Source organism: Heptranchias perlo, chromosome 41 (genome assembly GCF_035084215.1).
Source record: "Heptranchias perlo isolate sHepPer1 chromosome 41, sHepPer1.hap1, whole genome shotgun sequence".
NCBI lineage: Eukaryota > Metazoa > Chordata > Chondrichthyes > Hexanchiformes > Hexanchidae > Heptranchias > Heptranchias perlo.
Window position 1 is genome coordinate 3,337,931 of NC_090365.1, and position 15,069 is coordinate 3,352,999.

A 15,069-nucleotide genomic window follows, 5' to 3' on the forward strand; every position below is an offset into this window, starting at 1 on the left:
CCAATTCCATGGATGGTGCCTCGGCAGCCCATTCCGCCAGCTAAAACACCCACTCGCTCCACCACCAGCACAGTGTGTACCATCTACAGGATGCACTGCAGCAACTCACCAAGGCTTCTTCGACAGCACCTCCCAAACCCATGATCTCCACCACCAGAAGGACAGGGGTAGCAGGTGCATGGGGACACCATCACCTCCAAGTCACATACACCATCCTGACTTAGAAACATAGAAAATAGGAGCAAGAGTAGGCCATTTGGCCCTTCGGGCCTGCTCCACCATTCAAAAAGATCATGGCTGATCGTCTAACTCAGTACCCTGTTCCCGCTTTTTCCCCATACCCCTTGATCCCTTTAGCATTAAGAAATATATCTATCTCCTTCTTGAATACAACTAATGACTTGGCCTCCACTGCCTTCGGTGGTAGAGACTTGGACCTATATCAACCGTTCTTCCATCGTCGCTGGGTCAAAATCCTGGAACTCCCGACCTAACAGCACTGTGGGAGAACCTTCACCACACGGACTGCAGCGGTTCAAGAAGGCGGCTCACCACCACCTTCTCAAGGGGCAACTAGGGATGGGCAATAAATGCCAGCCTTTCCAGTGACTCGACATTCCCAGAAGGAATAAAAAAAGTACCTCAGCCATCCCCTCCAGTATCTGTTGCACTTGTACTTTGTATAGTGAACCCAATGGGAATAAAACCTTAAACTGATATCTTCTCCCCTCCCGAAAGCAGTAAAGTCCAGGTGTCCAGTTCCATGGGTGTTGCATCAGTAGCCCATCCACTGGTTGTCATTCATGTGTGAACCTAGGCTTTGAGGGAATAGTTTTTTTTTGAATACCCCCTGCTGACAGCATGTACTCGGGAAAATTACCCCAAGTAGTGAGGGTGTTGGATTGTAGAGAGTTAATATAACCCAGGCTAATCCTAACCTCACTCAACATCCAAACAACTGCACTTTCTCACATTTACCTGAGGAAGGAGGAAGTCTCCGAAAGCTTGTGAATTTAAAATAAAATTGCTGGACTATAACTTGGTGTTGTAAAATTGTTTACACTTGTCACTGGGCAGAGATTAGGAGCAGCAATCCTGGCTGATAAATGTTCTCCTGCTCAGCAGGGGTGCTGAGGCTAATTTTGAAGGTCCCATCTCCTCCCTGCCCAAGATCTTCTAACTCTGCGTGGACTGGGTGTTGAACCTCTGACCTTTCTGCTCCATATGCCTGGTGCCATATTAGGTATCCATGTACTGAGGCATCAGAGGGAGCGTCAAACTGTTGAATGGCTTCAGTATTGCAGGAGGCATGTTGTAAATCCGTTATGTGCCCTTTCACCTTAGGGTTGCCAACTCACCCACATTGCCCAGGAGTCTCCTGGAAATTCACCTCCAGTTGGGGTTTCCTGCATTGTGCAAAAAGTAGATGGCTGACTTGCCAGAACTCTCACCTTCAGTGAGACAGCCGATGGGAAGTACAGGGCTGACTCTCTGTTCCCTCTAGCCTGGCCTCAGCTCTGTATCCCATTAATCCTTGATGCAAAGGTGCACATTTAGGCAGAACTGTTTAAACAGAGCCCCCACCCCATTCCTCCCACAATAAAACGCCAATTAAAAAAACTTGGGCACTACATTCAGAGGACAGCAGGACAGGTGGAAACTATGTGAGTAGTTTTGGGCTTCACGCTACAGTAAGGATGTCGAGGCGATGGAGAGAGCACACCCCAGATTCACTAGGATGCAACCTGGCATGAGGAAATCCAAATACAATTACAAATTGCCATCTTGTACATCTAAAAAAGCATAGTTTGATCAATGACAAAGCAATGAACAATGTTTTTTTTAAACCATTAAACTAGAGACCAAACCAGTTGACTTGTACATTCAATTCCTTTTTATTATGAGCTGTGTTGAGTATTATATCCATTGAACATTCCCTGTGCGAGTTACTACAAATGTTTTTGAATTGCTGGGATTTTTTAAAATCTAAAACAAAATACAGCATGTTCAAAGTGGGTTAAAAGAGAGGGGGGGGGGGATTCAGGATTTTTTAACATCACGGCCTAGTTTTCTTTCTTAGAGGACAGGTCTCCCTGGACTTGACTCCTTCCTACTTAAGTTTGTAGAGTTTTATTTTTAATGTTGTTTTCTCGGGGTCCACGAAGGAGGTTATTCTCTCTCCGCAATGTCCACCAGGTGCTTTTCAATCTCTGTTTCACTGAGGAGCCTGTGAAGAAATAATGACAAAGAATGTCTGAGTTGTGAAAAATGTAACCTCTGCATTTGCAGTGATGATCAAATCTGGCACAAACTACCCCGCCCCATCCCTACCCCAAATAAACTACCCCGCCCCATCCCTACCCCAAATAAACCACCCCGCCCCATCCCTACCCCAAATAAACTACCCCGCCCCATCCCTACCCCAAATAAACCACCCCGCCCCATCCCTACCCCAAATAAACTACCCCGCCCCATCCCTACCCCAAATAAACCACCCCGCCCCATCCCTACCCCAAATAAACCACCCCGCCCCATCCCTACCCCAAATAAACCACCCCGCCCCATCCCTACCCCAAATAAACTACCCCGCCCCATCCCTACCCCAAATAAACTACCCCGCCCCATCCCTACCCCAAATAAACCACCCCGCACCATCCCTACCCCAAATAAACTACCCCGCCCCATCCCTACCCCAAATAAACTACCCCGCCCCATCCCTACCCCAAATAAACTACCCCGCCCCATTCGTGCCCCAAATAAACCACCCCGCACCATCCCTACCCCAAATAAACTACCCCGCCCCATCCCTACCCCAAATAAACTACCCCGCCCCATCCCTACCCCAAATAAACCACCCCGCCCCATCCCTACCCCAAATAAACTACCCCGCCCCATCCCTACCCCAAATAAACCACCCCGCCCCATCCCTACCCCAAATAAACTACCCCGCCCCATCCCTACCCCAAATAAACCACCCCGCCCCATCCCTACCCCAAATAAACTACCCCGCCCCATCCCTACCCCAAATAAACTACCCCGCACCATCCCTACCCCAAATAAACTACCCCGCCCCATCCCTACCCCAAATAAACTACCCCGCCCCATCCCTACCCCAAATAAACTACCCCGCACCATCCCTACCCCAAATAAACCACCCCGCACCATCCCTACCCCAAATAAACGTTCCCACTTGTGGGGGAATCCAAAACTAGGGGTCATAAATATAAGAGAGTCACTAATAAATCCAATAGGGAATTCAGGAGAAACTTCTTTACCCAGAGAGTGGTGAGAATGTGGAACTCGCTCCCACAAGGAGTGATTGAGGTGAATAGTGTCGATGCATTTAAGGGGAAGCTGGATAAACACATGAGGGAGAAAGGAATAGAAGGAAATGCTGATAGGGTGAGATGAAGTAGGGAGGGAGGAGGCTCGTGTGGGGCATAAACACCGGCATAGACCAGTTGGGCCGAATGGCCTGTTTCTGTGCTGTAAATTCTATGTAATCCCGACACCCCAGTGCAGTACGGAGGGAGTGCTGCACTGTTGAAGATGCCGTCTTTCGGATGAGATGGATTTGCAGATTTGATGCACCCAAAGTGTTTTCTCGTCCTTTATTCCTTTCATATAAGGTCACACACCGTGTCTTCCCGAAACCGACCCTCTCAGTCATCTTTGCAATGGATGGCGTTTGATCGAAAATATTCAACTGGTCAGCTCCTTTGGCATGTTTCCCTGTGAGAACTGCGGATAACTGCACCAGCTTACGAGTTACAACCCAACACCGCAAGAAGTTAACCTTGGCGACAAATTGAATTCATCTCACTCAGGGTGTCAGTGGAGAGCATTACGATCAGCCTCAACAGCCCAGCCCCACATTGGTCTCAGTGACTCACGCTGGAAAACCTAGTTGGGTGGTATGAAGCCCTTCACAGTCGAATAGCTTGTTGACATTCGCCGTCTAGGCTCCCACGCGAAGAAGGGCCACTCGGTCGGGTGCCGATGGGAGTCAAGGGGGCTGCGGGAACGTAACCCAGTGCATATCAACACCATCGGGGGGAGAGGGTGGGTTTTATTTTAAATGGCAGCGATAACGTAGCCCTGTGGATGTGCTCCCTCTCAAACCAACTGCACACAAGTTGTCTTCCACTCGCACACAGTTTACGTACAGCTTTATTCAGTGTGTTTGGAGGATTTCTGTCTCCTAGTTAACTAGAATGATACCTGGCCTTAGAAGGTTAAATTATGAGAACAGGTTGCATAGACTAGGCTTGTATTCTCTTGAGTATAGACGATTAAGGGGTGATCTAATTGAGGTGTTTAAGATGATTAAAGGATTTGATAGGGTCGATAGAGAGAAACTATTTTCTCTAGTGGGGGGAGTCCAGAACAAGGGGGCATAACCTTAAAATTAGAGCCAGGCCATTCAGGGGTGATGTCGGGAAGCACTTCTTCACACAAAGGGGAGTGGAAATCTGGAACTCCCCCAAAAAGCTGTTGAGGCTGGGGGTCAATTGAAAATTTCATAACTGAGATCGATGGATTTTTATTGGGTAAGGGTATTAAGGGCTACAGAACCAAGGTGGGTAAATGGAGTTGAGATACAGATCGGCCATGATCGAATAGAATGGTGAAGCAGGTTCGAGGGGCTGAATGGCCTACTTTTGCTCCTATGTAACTCTTAGCTCCCAACCTCGTTCAAAGGGTTCGACAGACCTGAACTTGGGATTGTCCGCAGTGACCACCCCAACTTCTACCTCTGCTGCTTTGAAGTCAAGCGCCAAGACGGTGGACAAACAGGTAATTGCGAGCTGCAGAAAAAAAATGGGGAGAAAAATCTAAACTTAGACAATATCACATTTTTACAAGCGATCATCACTGCAGCTGACGGACCCTGTCGCTGTACTGAGATTCAGGGTTTTTCTGGCACCTCCTGGTATCAACAACAACTTGCATTTACATAGTGCTTTTAATATAGTAAAACATCCCAAGGCGCTTCACAGGAGCGATTATCGAACAAAATTTGACACCGAGCCACGTAAGGAGATGTTAGGACAGGTGAGCAAAAGCTTGGTCAAAGAGGTAGGTTTTGAGGAGGAGAGAGAGGCAGAGAGGTTCACGCAGCAATCCCCAGATCTCAGGGGTGCAGCACGGTGAACACTGTGTGTTCGTTTGCTGCTTCACAACACAGGAGGAGAGAAAGAAAGTAAATGGAAGCCAAGCCACTTTCATGTGTCAGCTGTGGCTCAGCAGTAGCGCACTCTCGCCTCTGAGTCAGAAGGTCGTGGATTCAAGAGACCTGAGCACAAAATCTAGGCCGACACTCCCAGTGCCAGTACCGAGGGAGTGCTGCACTGTCGGGGGTGCCGTCTTTCGGATGAGATGTTAAACCGAGGCCCAGTCTGCCCTCTCAATGGACATAAAATAGCCCATGGCACTATTTGGAAGAAGAGCAGGGGTGGTTTTTTTTTATTCGTTCATGGGATGTGGGCGTCGCTGGCAAGGCCGGCATTTGTGGCCATCCCTAGTGTCCTGGGCCAATATTTATCCCTCAACCAACATCACTAAAAAAAAAACAGATTATCTGGTCATTATCACATTGCTGTTTGTGGGATCTTGCTGTGCGCAAATTGGCTGCTGCGTTTCCTACATTACAACCAAGTGGCTACATTTCCAAAGTACTTCATTGGCTGTAAAGCGCTTTGGGACGTCCTGAGTTCGTGAAAGGCGCTATAGAAATGCAAGTTCTTTCTTCTGAGTCTAAGGCTGGGACCTGATTGACATCAGTGGAGATACATTCTCATGGTGTTGATATTGGTTTTGTCATTTCGGCAGTGCTTGTGGTTAATTCAGTTCCCTCGCACTGGCCGGCTCAAAAGTTCCTTCTGGTTCCCTCCCTTGAGGATGCTGTCAGCCCTCTCCAATTAAAACAGAAACCCCTTTGAGTAATGAAAAACCTTTTACAACTTTGCCGACCTGCACAAAGTTTCACATAACTGCTACAAAAATGACTTGCGGGAAATTTTAAAAAAATGATTAATATTGAAAAGTTGGGCGGCTGCACCCGGGGCTGGGGTTGGTGAATTTGCCGCAGAATCGCTGACGTTCGACCCCCACCCCCCGACTCGTGATCCCCCCCGCAGTCCGTGCTGGGCTGGCTCACCTCAACCGTGGCAACGTTTGTGGGATGTGTAGGGCCGAAATCAGCCAAGGTTCCTGCTCCAGGTCAAACTCCTGCTGGAAAATGCACATGTGTAGTGGGCATTGCCAGGTCCTGATGCCACTACATTTAAATGCCCTGCCAGTATAGACGATCTAGACTCACATTGTGAAGAATGACCATTGGGGTAAGTAAAATTGTTTACATTGGGGTAAGGTTATCAGAGGGTTTGCCTCAGACCCTGAAACCGTACCCCAGAATTAGTCACTTGGATGATTTTTAATCCCTCTTCTATAGCCCAGGGGCATTGAAACCAAACTTATCACCGCTGTTGTCACTCAACTTAAGATCACAAACTCAGCACAGTTTGGGGACTATACTTAGATCCTTTCTGCCCGGTGTGATTCAGTAAGATGACCCATTAAAGCCTCCATGGGAATTCCATATGTAAACAGAGTTCATCAAAATGGTTTAACTTTTAGTTTTGAGCGTTCTCTGATGCTGGTTCTTTCGCTGGGGAAGGGTAAAGGTCACAAAGTCCCAGTGATTCAGAAAGATCGCCAACAAAAAAAAGGCTGGCCCACACAGGAGACAAACTGAATGCCTCCCTGGTTCTGGCCCACAGTCAGGGCTGCTTCTCTTCATCGAGTCATAGAGCAGTGGTCCCCGAGGGATAGTGGAGTCAGTGATCCATTGACCCTCCCACATGCAAGGCCAGGGCTTCCCCTCAGAGCAACATTTCCTGTCAAGTCTCATCTGTGAATGAAATGAGACTTTTTAATGAAATAAAAAAAAACACACACACACACACACACACACACAACTGGTACCTCTCCGCCCACCCTGGGCTGAGCCGGTAAACGCACTCCCCGGTGTGGGACCTTGTCACAAGAACCATGGTGTAGGGTGCAGCGAGATGAAGGGGACAGGGGGCGAAAATATTTAAAAATCCTAAAATACACATATCTGGCCCTAAAAAAACATCCGAATACACACATATAAAACCAGAAAATGCAGGAGAAGCTCAGCAAGTCAGGCAGCATCTGTGGAGAAAGAAACAGAGTTAACGTTACAGGCCGAAGACCCATCGTCAGGACTAAGGTCATCGACCTGGAACATTAACTCTGTTTCTAAAACACACACCCCTAGAGAAAAACAATAAAAGCAACAAAGAGATTATTATATTGTAAATAAGCCACATGAGGAAATTCCTCGTTACCTCCACGGTGGCCTTGTATGTCAGGTCTGGCTTCTTTTTGATCTTCTTTTCCAAGTGGCTGCTGGCTTCCACTTGTTTGACACCAGCACAGGTGGTCTTGAAGCCACAGTAATAACCGGCGGGATCACACTTGTACAGCCGGGGCCCGTACTCATCGTCAATGGCAAACAGGATCATACCTGTAAAATAATAACCTAGAATGAGGCAGATTTTTGACGCATGGTGCTGGCGGAGGAGGAGGGGTGGGGGCTGGGAGTGTCACCGTTATTCTTGGCTGGGTAACTTCCCAATCTTGGTTCTGCCCCGTTTCCCTACATTACAACAGTGACAACACTTCAAATTGGCCGTCAAGCGCTTTGGGACGTCCTGAGGCTGTGAAAGGTGCTATATAAATGCAAGTTTTTCTTTTTGTTCAGAGGCCAAAAGTGAGCTTTGTGGTGTATGAGGGCTGGACTTAGAGCCCTGCAAATCATTGTCCTTTCTTTATTAAGATGGGCACTTGTCACAATTGACAATGCCGTAACAAAAACAGCAGACAAATGCAACTTTTGGATACACAAGGGTAACTCTGGGTACCAGGCAGACTCGAACACACCGGGAGTGGGAATGCCAAGCAAAGTGAGAGATATCAACGTCTCCCTAGGCATTTGCAGATTCCATTTACATTTCATTAATACCAGTACCAGAAGTGATGGGGTAGAAGGGAACGAGACCCAGGTTTGTACCACACCTTATCATGCCTCTGATCTTCCCTCATCTTCAAATTCAGTGGGGCCCCACACTACAGGCCTTGCACCTTCACCTAGGGCTTCTCAATTTCAGGAATAAAGCCCGGGAGTAAACAACAACAACTTGCATTTATATAGCGCCTTTAACGTAGTAAAACGACCCAAGGCGCTTCACAGGAGCGATTATCAAACAAAATTTAACATCGAGCCACATAAGGAGATATTAGGATAGGTGACCAAAAGCTTGGTCAAAGAGGTAGGTTTTAAGAAATGTCTTAAAGGAGGAGAGAGTGGTAGAGAGGTTTAGGGAGGGAATTCCAGAGCTTAGGGCCTAGGCACGGCCGCCAACAGTGGAGCGATTAAAATCGGGGATGCATAAGAGGCCAGAATTGGAGGAATGCAGAGATCTCGGAGGGTTGTAGGGCTGGCGGAGGTTACAGAGATAGGGAGGGGGCGAGGCCATGGAGGGATTTGAAAACAAGGGAGCTTAGCGCCTAGGCAGCTGAAGGCACGGCCGCCAATGGTGGTGTGATGGAAATCAGGGATGTGCAAGAGGCCAGAATTGGGGGAGCGGAGAGATCTCGGACGGTTGTAGGGCTGGAGAGATAGGGAGGGGCGAGGCCATGGAAGGATTTGAAAACAAGAATGAGACTTTTAAAATCAAGGCGTTGCCGGACTGAGAGCCAATGTGGGCCAGCGATCATTGGGGTGATGGGTGAACAAGACTTGGTGCGAGTCAGGATACAGGCAGCAGAGTTTAGGATGATCTCAAGTTTATGGAGGGTTGAAGATGGGAGGCCGACCAGGAGAACAGTGGAATAGTCAAGTCTAGAGGTAACAAAGGTTTCAGCAGCAGATGAGCTGAGGCAGGGGCGGAGACGGGCGATGTTATGGAGGTGGAAGTAGGCGGTCTTGGTGATGGAGCAGATATGTGGTCGGAAGCTCATCTTAGAGTCAAATAGAACAACAAGGTTGTGAACGGTCTGATTCAGCCTCAGACAGTGGGGGAGCAGTCTGAGGTCCCCTAACAGCTTTACAAAAACGTTTATTTGTACTTACAACATCCCAAGGGCCTCATTTCTGCGTTCTGAGTATAAACCTGGGAGATGTCGGCCATTCGCTTGCACAGCATGTCCACTGGGATGTCGTACCCATACTTGTACTTCCACTTGGCGGCCTCATAGCGAGCTCTCTGGACCTGTGACCGACTGTCCGCTGGTTACATCGGGAGAAAAAAGAGCAGGGATGGGGGTGGAGGGAGGGAAGGGAAAAAGTGTCAGAGAGAGTTGCGTTAAGCACAGTTTTTTGGAGTCAAAAGAACAGGAATATAAACAAAGAATAAAAAATGGCTGACCTAACATGCCAGTCATTGCACAGCCGATGTTGTCAGTCAGTCGATAAAGGTTTGAGACTGTGTTGGCATCAATGAGTTTGTCCTGAAAAACACAAAGCAGGAATGAGGGTGTTGGACTCACACTACTTGCCGGTGAGAAAGTCTCTACTAACATTATCCTGAGACCACCCCCACTCCATCCTCCACTTGCCCGTTACAGGACTGGTGGGTAGACAATGTTGACTACTAAATCCGAAATTACACAGCATATACTGAACAGAAACAGGCCATTCGGCCCAACTGGTCTATGCTGGTGTTTATGCTCCACACGAGCCTCCTCCCTCCCTACTTCATCTCAACCTATCAGCATTTCCTTCTATTCCTTTCTCCCTCATGTGTTTATCCAGCTTCCCCTTAAATGCATCTATTCTAATTGCCTCAACTATTCCTTGTGGTAGCAAGTTCCACATTCTCACCACTCTCTGGGTATAGAAATTTCTCCTGAATTCCCTATTGGATTTATTAGTGACTATCTTATATTTATGGCCTCTAGTTTTGGTCTCCCCCACAAGTGGAAACATTTTCTTTATGTCTACCCTATCGAACCCTTTCATAATCTTAAAAACCTCTATCAGGTCACCCCTCAGACTTCCCTTTTCTAGAGAAAAGAGCCCCAGCCTGTTCAGTCTTTCCTGATAAGTATAACTTCTCAGTTCTGGTATCATCCTTGGTGCCACATGTGAAAAAAAATTGAAGTTTTTTTTCTATTTAACACTTGCTGGTAGAATTCCAGTGGCTTTGCCCACAGTCAGTTGATTAATGTAAGTTTTTTTAATATACTAGATGGTGATGGAGTTGGCGGAGACTCGCTCCATGGAGCCACCTAGTGGCCAAAATCCTGTAACTACACCGTGACCGTTGACATAGCAAAACTGATTGGGAAATGTTGATACAGCAATTTACAAATGGTAAATGTTGACAGCAACGTGTGACCAAACGCTGTGACAATAGGAAGTAAGGTTTGTGGATAGAAAATGAATGCCTTGCACAAAGTTTTTAATAATACATAATAATGTAGATGCTGTGGGTTCAGTTACATTTGTTAGAAATAAATCAAAAGTAAAATTAAAGAACTTGCATTTATCGAGTGCCCGTCACATCCTCAGGACATCTGAAAGTGCTTTACAGCCATTGAATTACTTTGAAGTGCAGTCACTGTTATTATGTAGGCGAACGTAGCAGCCAACTTGAACACAGTATGGTCCCATAAGCAGCAAATGAGTTAATTACCGTCCAGGCTTATCCATAAAGAATGACCATATGGGTGCGATATCAGATGGGTGCTACTCATCCTTATGTTTAAATCTCCTCCTGGCCTCGCCCCCTCCCTATCTCCGTAACCTCCTCCACCCAGAGCTCTCCATTGCTCCGACTCTGGCCTTTTGTGCGTCACCCTCCCCCCTCATTTCGCCCCACCATTGGTGGCTGTGCCTTTGGCATTCCCTCCGTAAACCCCATCACCTCTCTCTGCTCCTTTAAGACCCTCTCTCAAACCCACGTTTTGACCAAGCTTTTGGTGACCCCTCCTAATAATTCCCCCTTCTCTGGCCCGGCGTCCCTTTTTGTCTGATTGCGCCTCGGTGAAGCTCCTGCGGATGTTTTTCCGACGTTAAAAGCCCTGTATAAATTCAAGTCGTGGTTGTGCACAGGGAACTGGACCCCAGCAAGAGTCAGCGTCGTTGGGAGAGATCGTGGATGGAGTGGGAAACGTCTGCACTCACCGCCACTTTCTTCTGTGTCACAACGACAACCGAGTCCTTCCCCCTCACGGCCACCGTGGTGAGGCTACCCTGGTTTATAGCTTTGAAGGCATACTCTGAAAGGAATGAAGTGGCACGTTAGTCATAACAAAAGCTGTCCAAGAGTAACAGAGACTGAAAACAGGGACGGGACAAGGCCCAGAAAGCAAGGAGCAGCCTGCATCAGCAGCGGCCATTTTAGATTGTCTGTCCCTGAGGTGCGAACTTTGGAAACACAGCTTTGGGGGTGGGGGTTTTAAACCGTACCTTTTTCCTTCATCCAAAATCACAATTTGACTAGTAAAGAGTTTTGTATGATTGTAGAGTTCCTCCTGCCTTTATGATTGGTCCATGCTAACCATGTGGTATTGTCCAATCAAATGTCAGACCCACATGTGGCTGATGGCTGAATCAGGATGGGTCATGAAGTAATCTTCATCCTTATTTGTCTTGGGGTCTAACCAACAAGCTGGTTACCAATGAAAGAAAGAATTTGCATTTATATAGCGCCTTTCACGACCTCAGGACATCCCAAAGCGCTTTACAGCCAATGACGTATTCTTGAAGTGTAGTCACTGTTGCAATGTAGGAAACATGGCAGCCAATTTGCGCATAGCAAGATCCCACAAACAGCAATGTGATAATAAGCAGATAATCTGTTTTTAGTGATGTTGGTTGAGGGATAAATATTGGTCCAAAACACCGGGGAGAACTCCCCTGCTCTTCTTCGAAATCAGACCATAAGAGATAGGAGCAGCAGTAGGCCATTCGGCCCCTCGAGCCTGCTCCGCCATTTAATGAGATCATGGCTGATCTGATTTTTACCTCAACTCCACTTTCCTGCCTTTTCCCCATATCCTTTGACTCCCTCGCTGATGAAAAATTTGTCTAACTCAGCCTTGAATGTATTCAATGACTCAGCCTCCACAGCTTTTTGGGGTAAAGAATTCCAAAGATTCATGACCCTCTGGGAGAAGAAATTCCTCCTCATTTCCGTCTTAAACGGGCGACCCCTTATTCTGAGACTATGCCCCCTAGTTTTAGATTCCCCCATGAGGGGTAACATCCTCTCAGCATCTACCCTATCGAGTCCCCTCAGAATCTTGTATGTTTCAATAAGATCTCCTCTCATTCTTCTAAACTCCAGTGTGTATAGACCCAACCTGTTCAATCTTTCCTCATAAGACAATCCTTCCATACCTGGAATCAACCTAGTGAACCTTCTCTGAACTGCCTCCATTGCAAGTATGTCCTTCCTTAAATAAGGGCACCAGAACTGTACGCAGTACTCCAGGAGTGGTCTCACCAGCACCCTGTACAGTTGTAGCATGACTTCTCTGCTTTTATACTCCATCTCCCTAGAAATAAAGGCCAATATTCCCTTTGCCTGCTGCACCTGTATGTTGACTTTTTGTGTTTCACGGATAAGGCACCCAGATCCCTCTGTACCGCAGCATTTTGTAGTATTTCTCCATTCAAATAATATTTTGCTTTTTTATTTTTCCTCCCAAAGTGGGATGACTTCACATTTTCCCACATTATATTCCATCTGCCAAATTTTTGCCCATTCGCTTAACCTGTCAATATCCCTTTGCAGACACTTTGTGTCCTCATCGCAACTTGCTTTTCCACCTATCTTTGTATCATTGGCAAATTTGGCCACAAGACACTCTGTTCCTTCATCCAAGTCATTGATATATATTGTAAATAGTTGAGGCCCCAGCACTGAGCCCTGCGGCACCCCACTGGTTACAGATTGCTATTTTGAAAATGACCCTTTTATCCCTACTTTTTGTTTTCTGTTAGTTAGCCAATCCTCTATCCATGCCAGTATATTACCCCCAACACCATGAGCTCTTATCTTGTGCAGTAATCTTTTATGTGGCACCTTATCGAATGCCTTTTGGAAATCCAAATATACTGCATCCATTGGTTCCCCTTTATCCACCCTGCCCGTTACTTCCTCAAAGAACTCTAATAAATTTGTCAGACATGATTTTCCCTTCATAAAACCATGTTGACTCTCCTTGTTTGTGTTATGAGTCTCCAAATGTACTTCCTTAATAATGGATTCTAGCATTTTCCCAATGACAGATGTTAAGTTAACTGGTCTATAGTTACCTGCTTTCAGTCTCACTCCCTTCTTGAAAAGGGGTGTTACGTTTGCGGTTTTCCAATCCGCTGGGACCTTTCCAGTGTCATGGGATTTTTACGTCGCCCTGAGAGGGCAAACGGGGCCTCGGTTTAGCATCTCTTCCAAAAGACGGCACCTCCGGCAGTGCAGCACTCCGTCAGTACTGCACTGGGAGTGTCAGCCGAGATTTTTTTGAACCCACAACCTTCTGGACAAGCCTACAATTTCAAAACTACATATGATCAGATGTACAGAGATCTCATTAGAAAAGATGGACGCATACCACCCACAAATCATACTCTTGTAGCAGCAATGCAAAAATATTATTGATACAGTCCTGGTCTGCAAACCATGTAAAGTGTCTGACATTTCACCATGGAAACAGGGCTTTTCTAACTGGGTGTTTACCCTAACAATTTTAAAATGCCTTAGGTGTAAACATTGCATGTTGACTCAAACCTGAAATGGAGGCTAAAAGCTAATCCCAATAATTAACTCATGGGAGTGCCTCCAAAGGACGATCTTCACACAAATACCTTCTGTGGAGTCTCTCCTGTCCACAACATTTCGGTTTGGCTTCTCGAGGAGGTAAACATATACTTGTGACGACAGCCTACGAGACTTGGACACTAATCTCCTGCTTATCAGATGGTGCGGTGCAGTGCAGACATTAGCACTGTCAGCCGATTTAAAAAGTTAATCGCAATTAATCCCGCGCTTAAAGGTTTTAATCTCAGTTATTCTTGGTTTTAATCGTATATTTAATTGATCCCGTTGTCACCGGTGATGTTACATATTTGCGAGCCAGCTTTATGTTATTGTTAGCGGCTGCCGTGTTGGTTATATTGTTGTCCGTTTGGCAATATGTCAACCTTGCCTTTACTGTTACCAAGGAGCCGCGTCATTCCCTATCTCTGTAACCTCCTCCAGCCCAGAAACCTCCGCGATCTCTGCGCTCCTCCAATTCTGGCCTCTTGCGCATCCCCGATTTTCATCGCTCCACCATTGGCGGCCGTCCCTTCAGCTGCCTCGGCCCTTAGCTTTGGAATTCCCTCCCTAAACCTCTCTGCCTCTCTCTCTTCCTTTAAGATGCTCCTTAAAACCTACCTCTTTCCTGTCCTAATATCTCCTTAAGTGGCTCGGTGTCAAATTTTGTTTGATAATCACCCCTGTGAAGCGTCTTGGGATGTTTTACTTTGGCAAAGGCACTATATAAATGCAAGTTGTTGTTGCATAGGATTTACAGCACAGAAACAGGCCATTCGGCCCAACTGGTCTATGCCGGTGTTTATGCTCCTCACGAGCCTCCTCCCTCCCCTCTTCATCTCACCCTATCAGCATATCCTTCTATTCCTTTCTCCCTCATGTGTTTATCGAGCTTCCCCTTAAATCCATCTCCACTATTCACCTCAACTACTCCTTGTGGGAGCGAGTTCCACATTCTCACCACTCTCCGGGTAAAGAAGTTTCTCCTGAATTCCCTATTGGATTTATTAGTGACTATCTTATATTTATAGCCCCCAGTTTTGGATTCCCCACAAGTGGAAACATTGTCTGCCGGTACAAAGGTTGATCATAAGGCGGATAAATAAGTACAAAGAGCATTTGTGATTATATATGTTAGAATTAATAGCATAACACAAAGACAATCAGAGGTATTCAAAACCTCTTGCCTGAAAACTAAGGGATCAGTAAAGCC

The 15,069-nt window shown here is 46.7% G+C and overlaps 1 protein-coding gene across 5 annotated transcripts in view; it reads right to left on the bottom strand.

Moving 5' to 3' along the window:
* Positions 1-1,871: 1,871 nt before the first annotated feature.
* LOC137305948 (proteasome subunit alpha type-6-like) overlaps positions 1,872-15,069 on the bottom strand; it is a 47,080-nt gene continuing 33,882 nt past the window's right edge. For 3 of the 5 annotated variants that reach the window (XM_067974914.1, XM_067974913.1, XM_067974910.1), the window contains 6 exons: positions 11,219-11,313; positions 9,459-9,540; positions 9,164-9,319; positions 7,377-7,555; positions 4,714-4,808; positions 1,872-2,227 (listed from right to left, as the gene is read on the bottom strand). In XM_067974914.1, the coding sequence (XP_067831015.1) occupies positions 2,170-2,227; positions 4,714-4,808; positions 7,377-7,555; positions 9,164-9,319; positions 9,459-9,474 (504 nt within the window). In that variant the 5' untranslated portion in view covers positions 9,475-9,540; positions 11,219-11,313 and the 3' untranslated portion in view covers positions 1,872-2,169. The remainder of the gene's footprint in view (positions 2,228-4,713; positions 4,809-7,376; positions 7,556-9,163; positions 9,320-9,458; positions 9,541-11,218; positions 11,314-15,069) is intronic. The other 2 variants (XM_067974911.1, XM_067974912.1) reach the window with 1 other exon arrangement.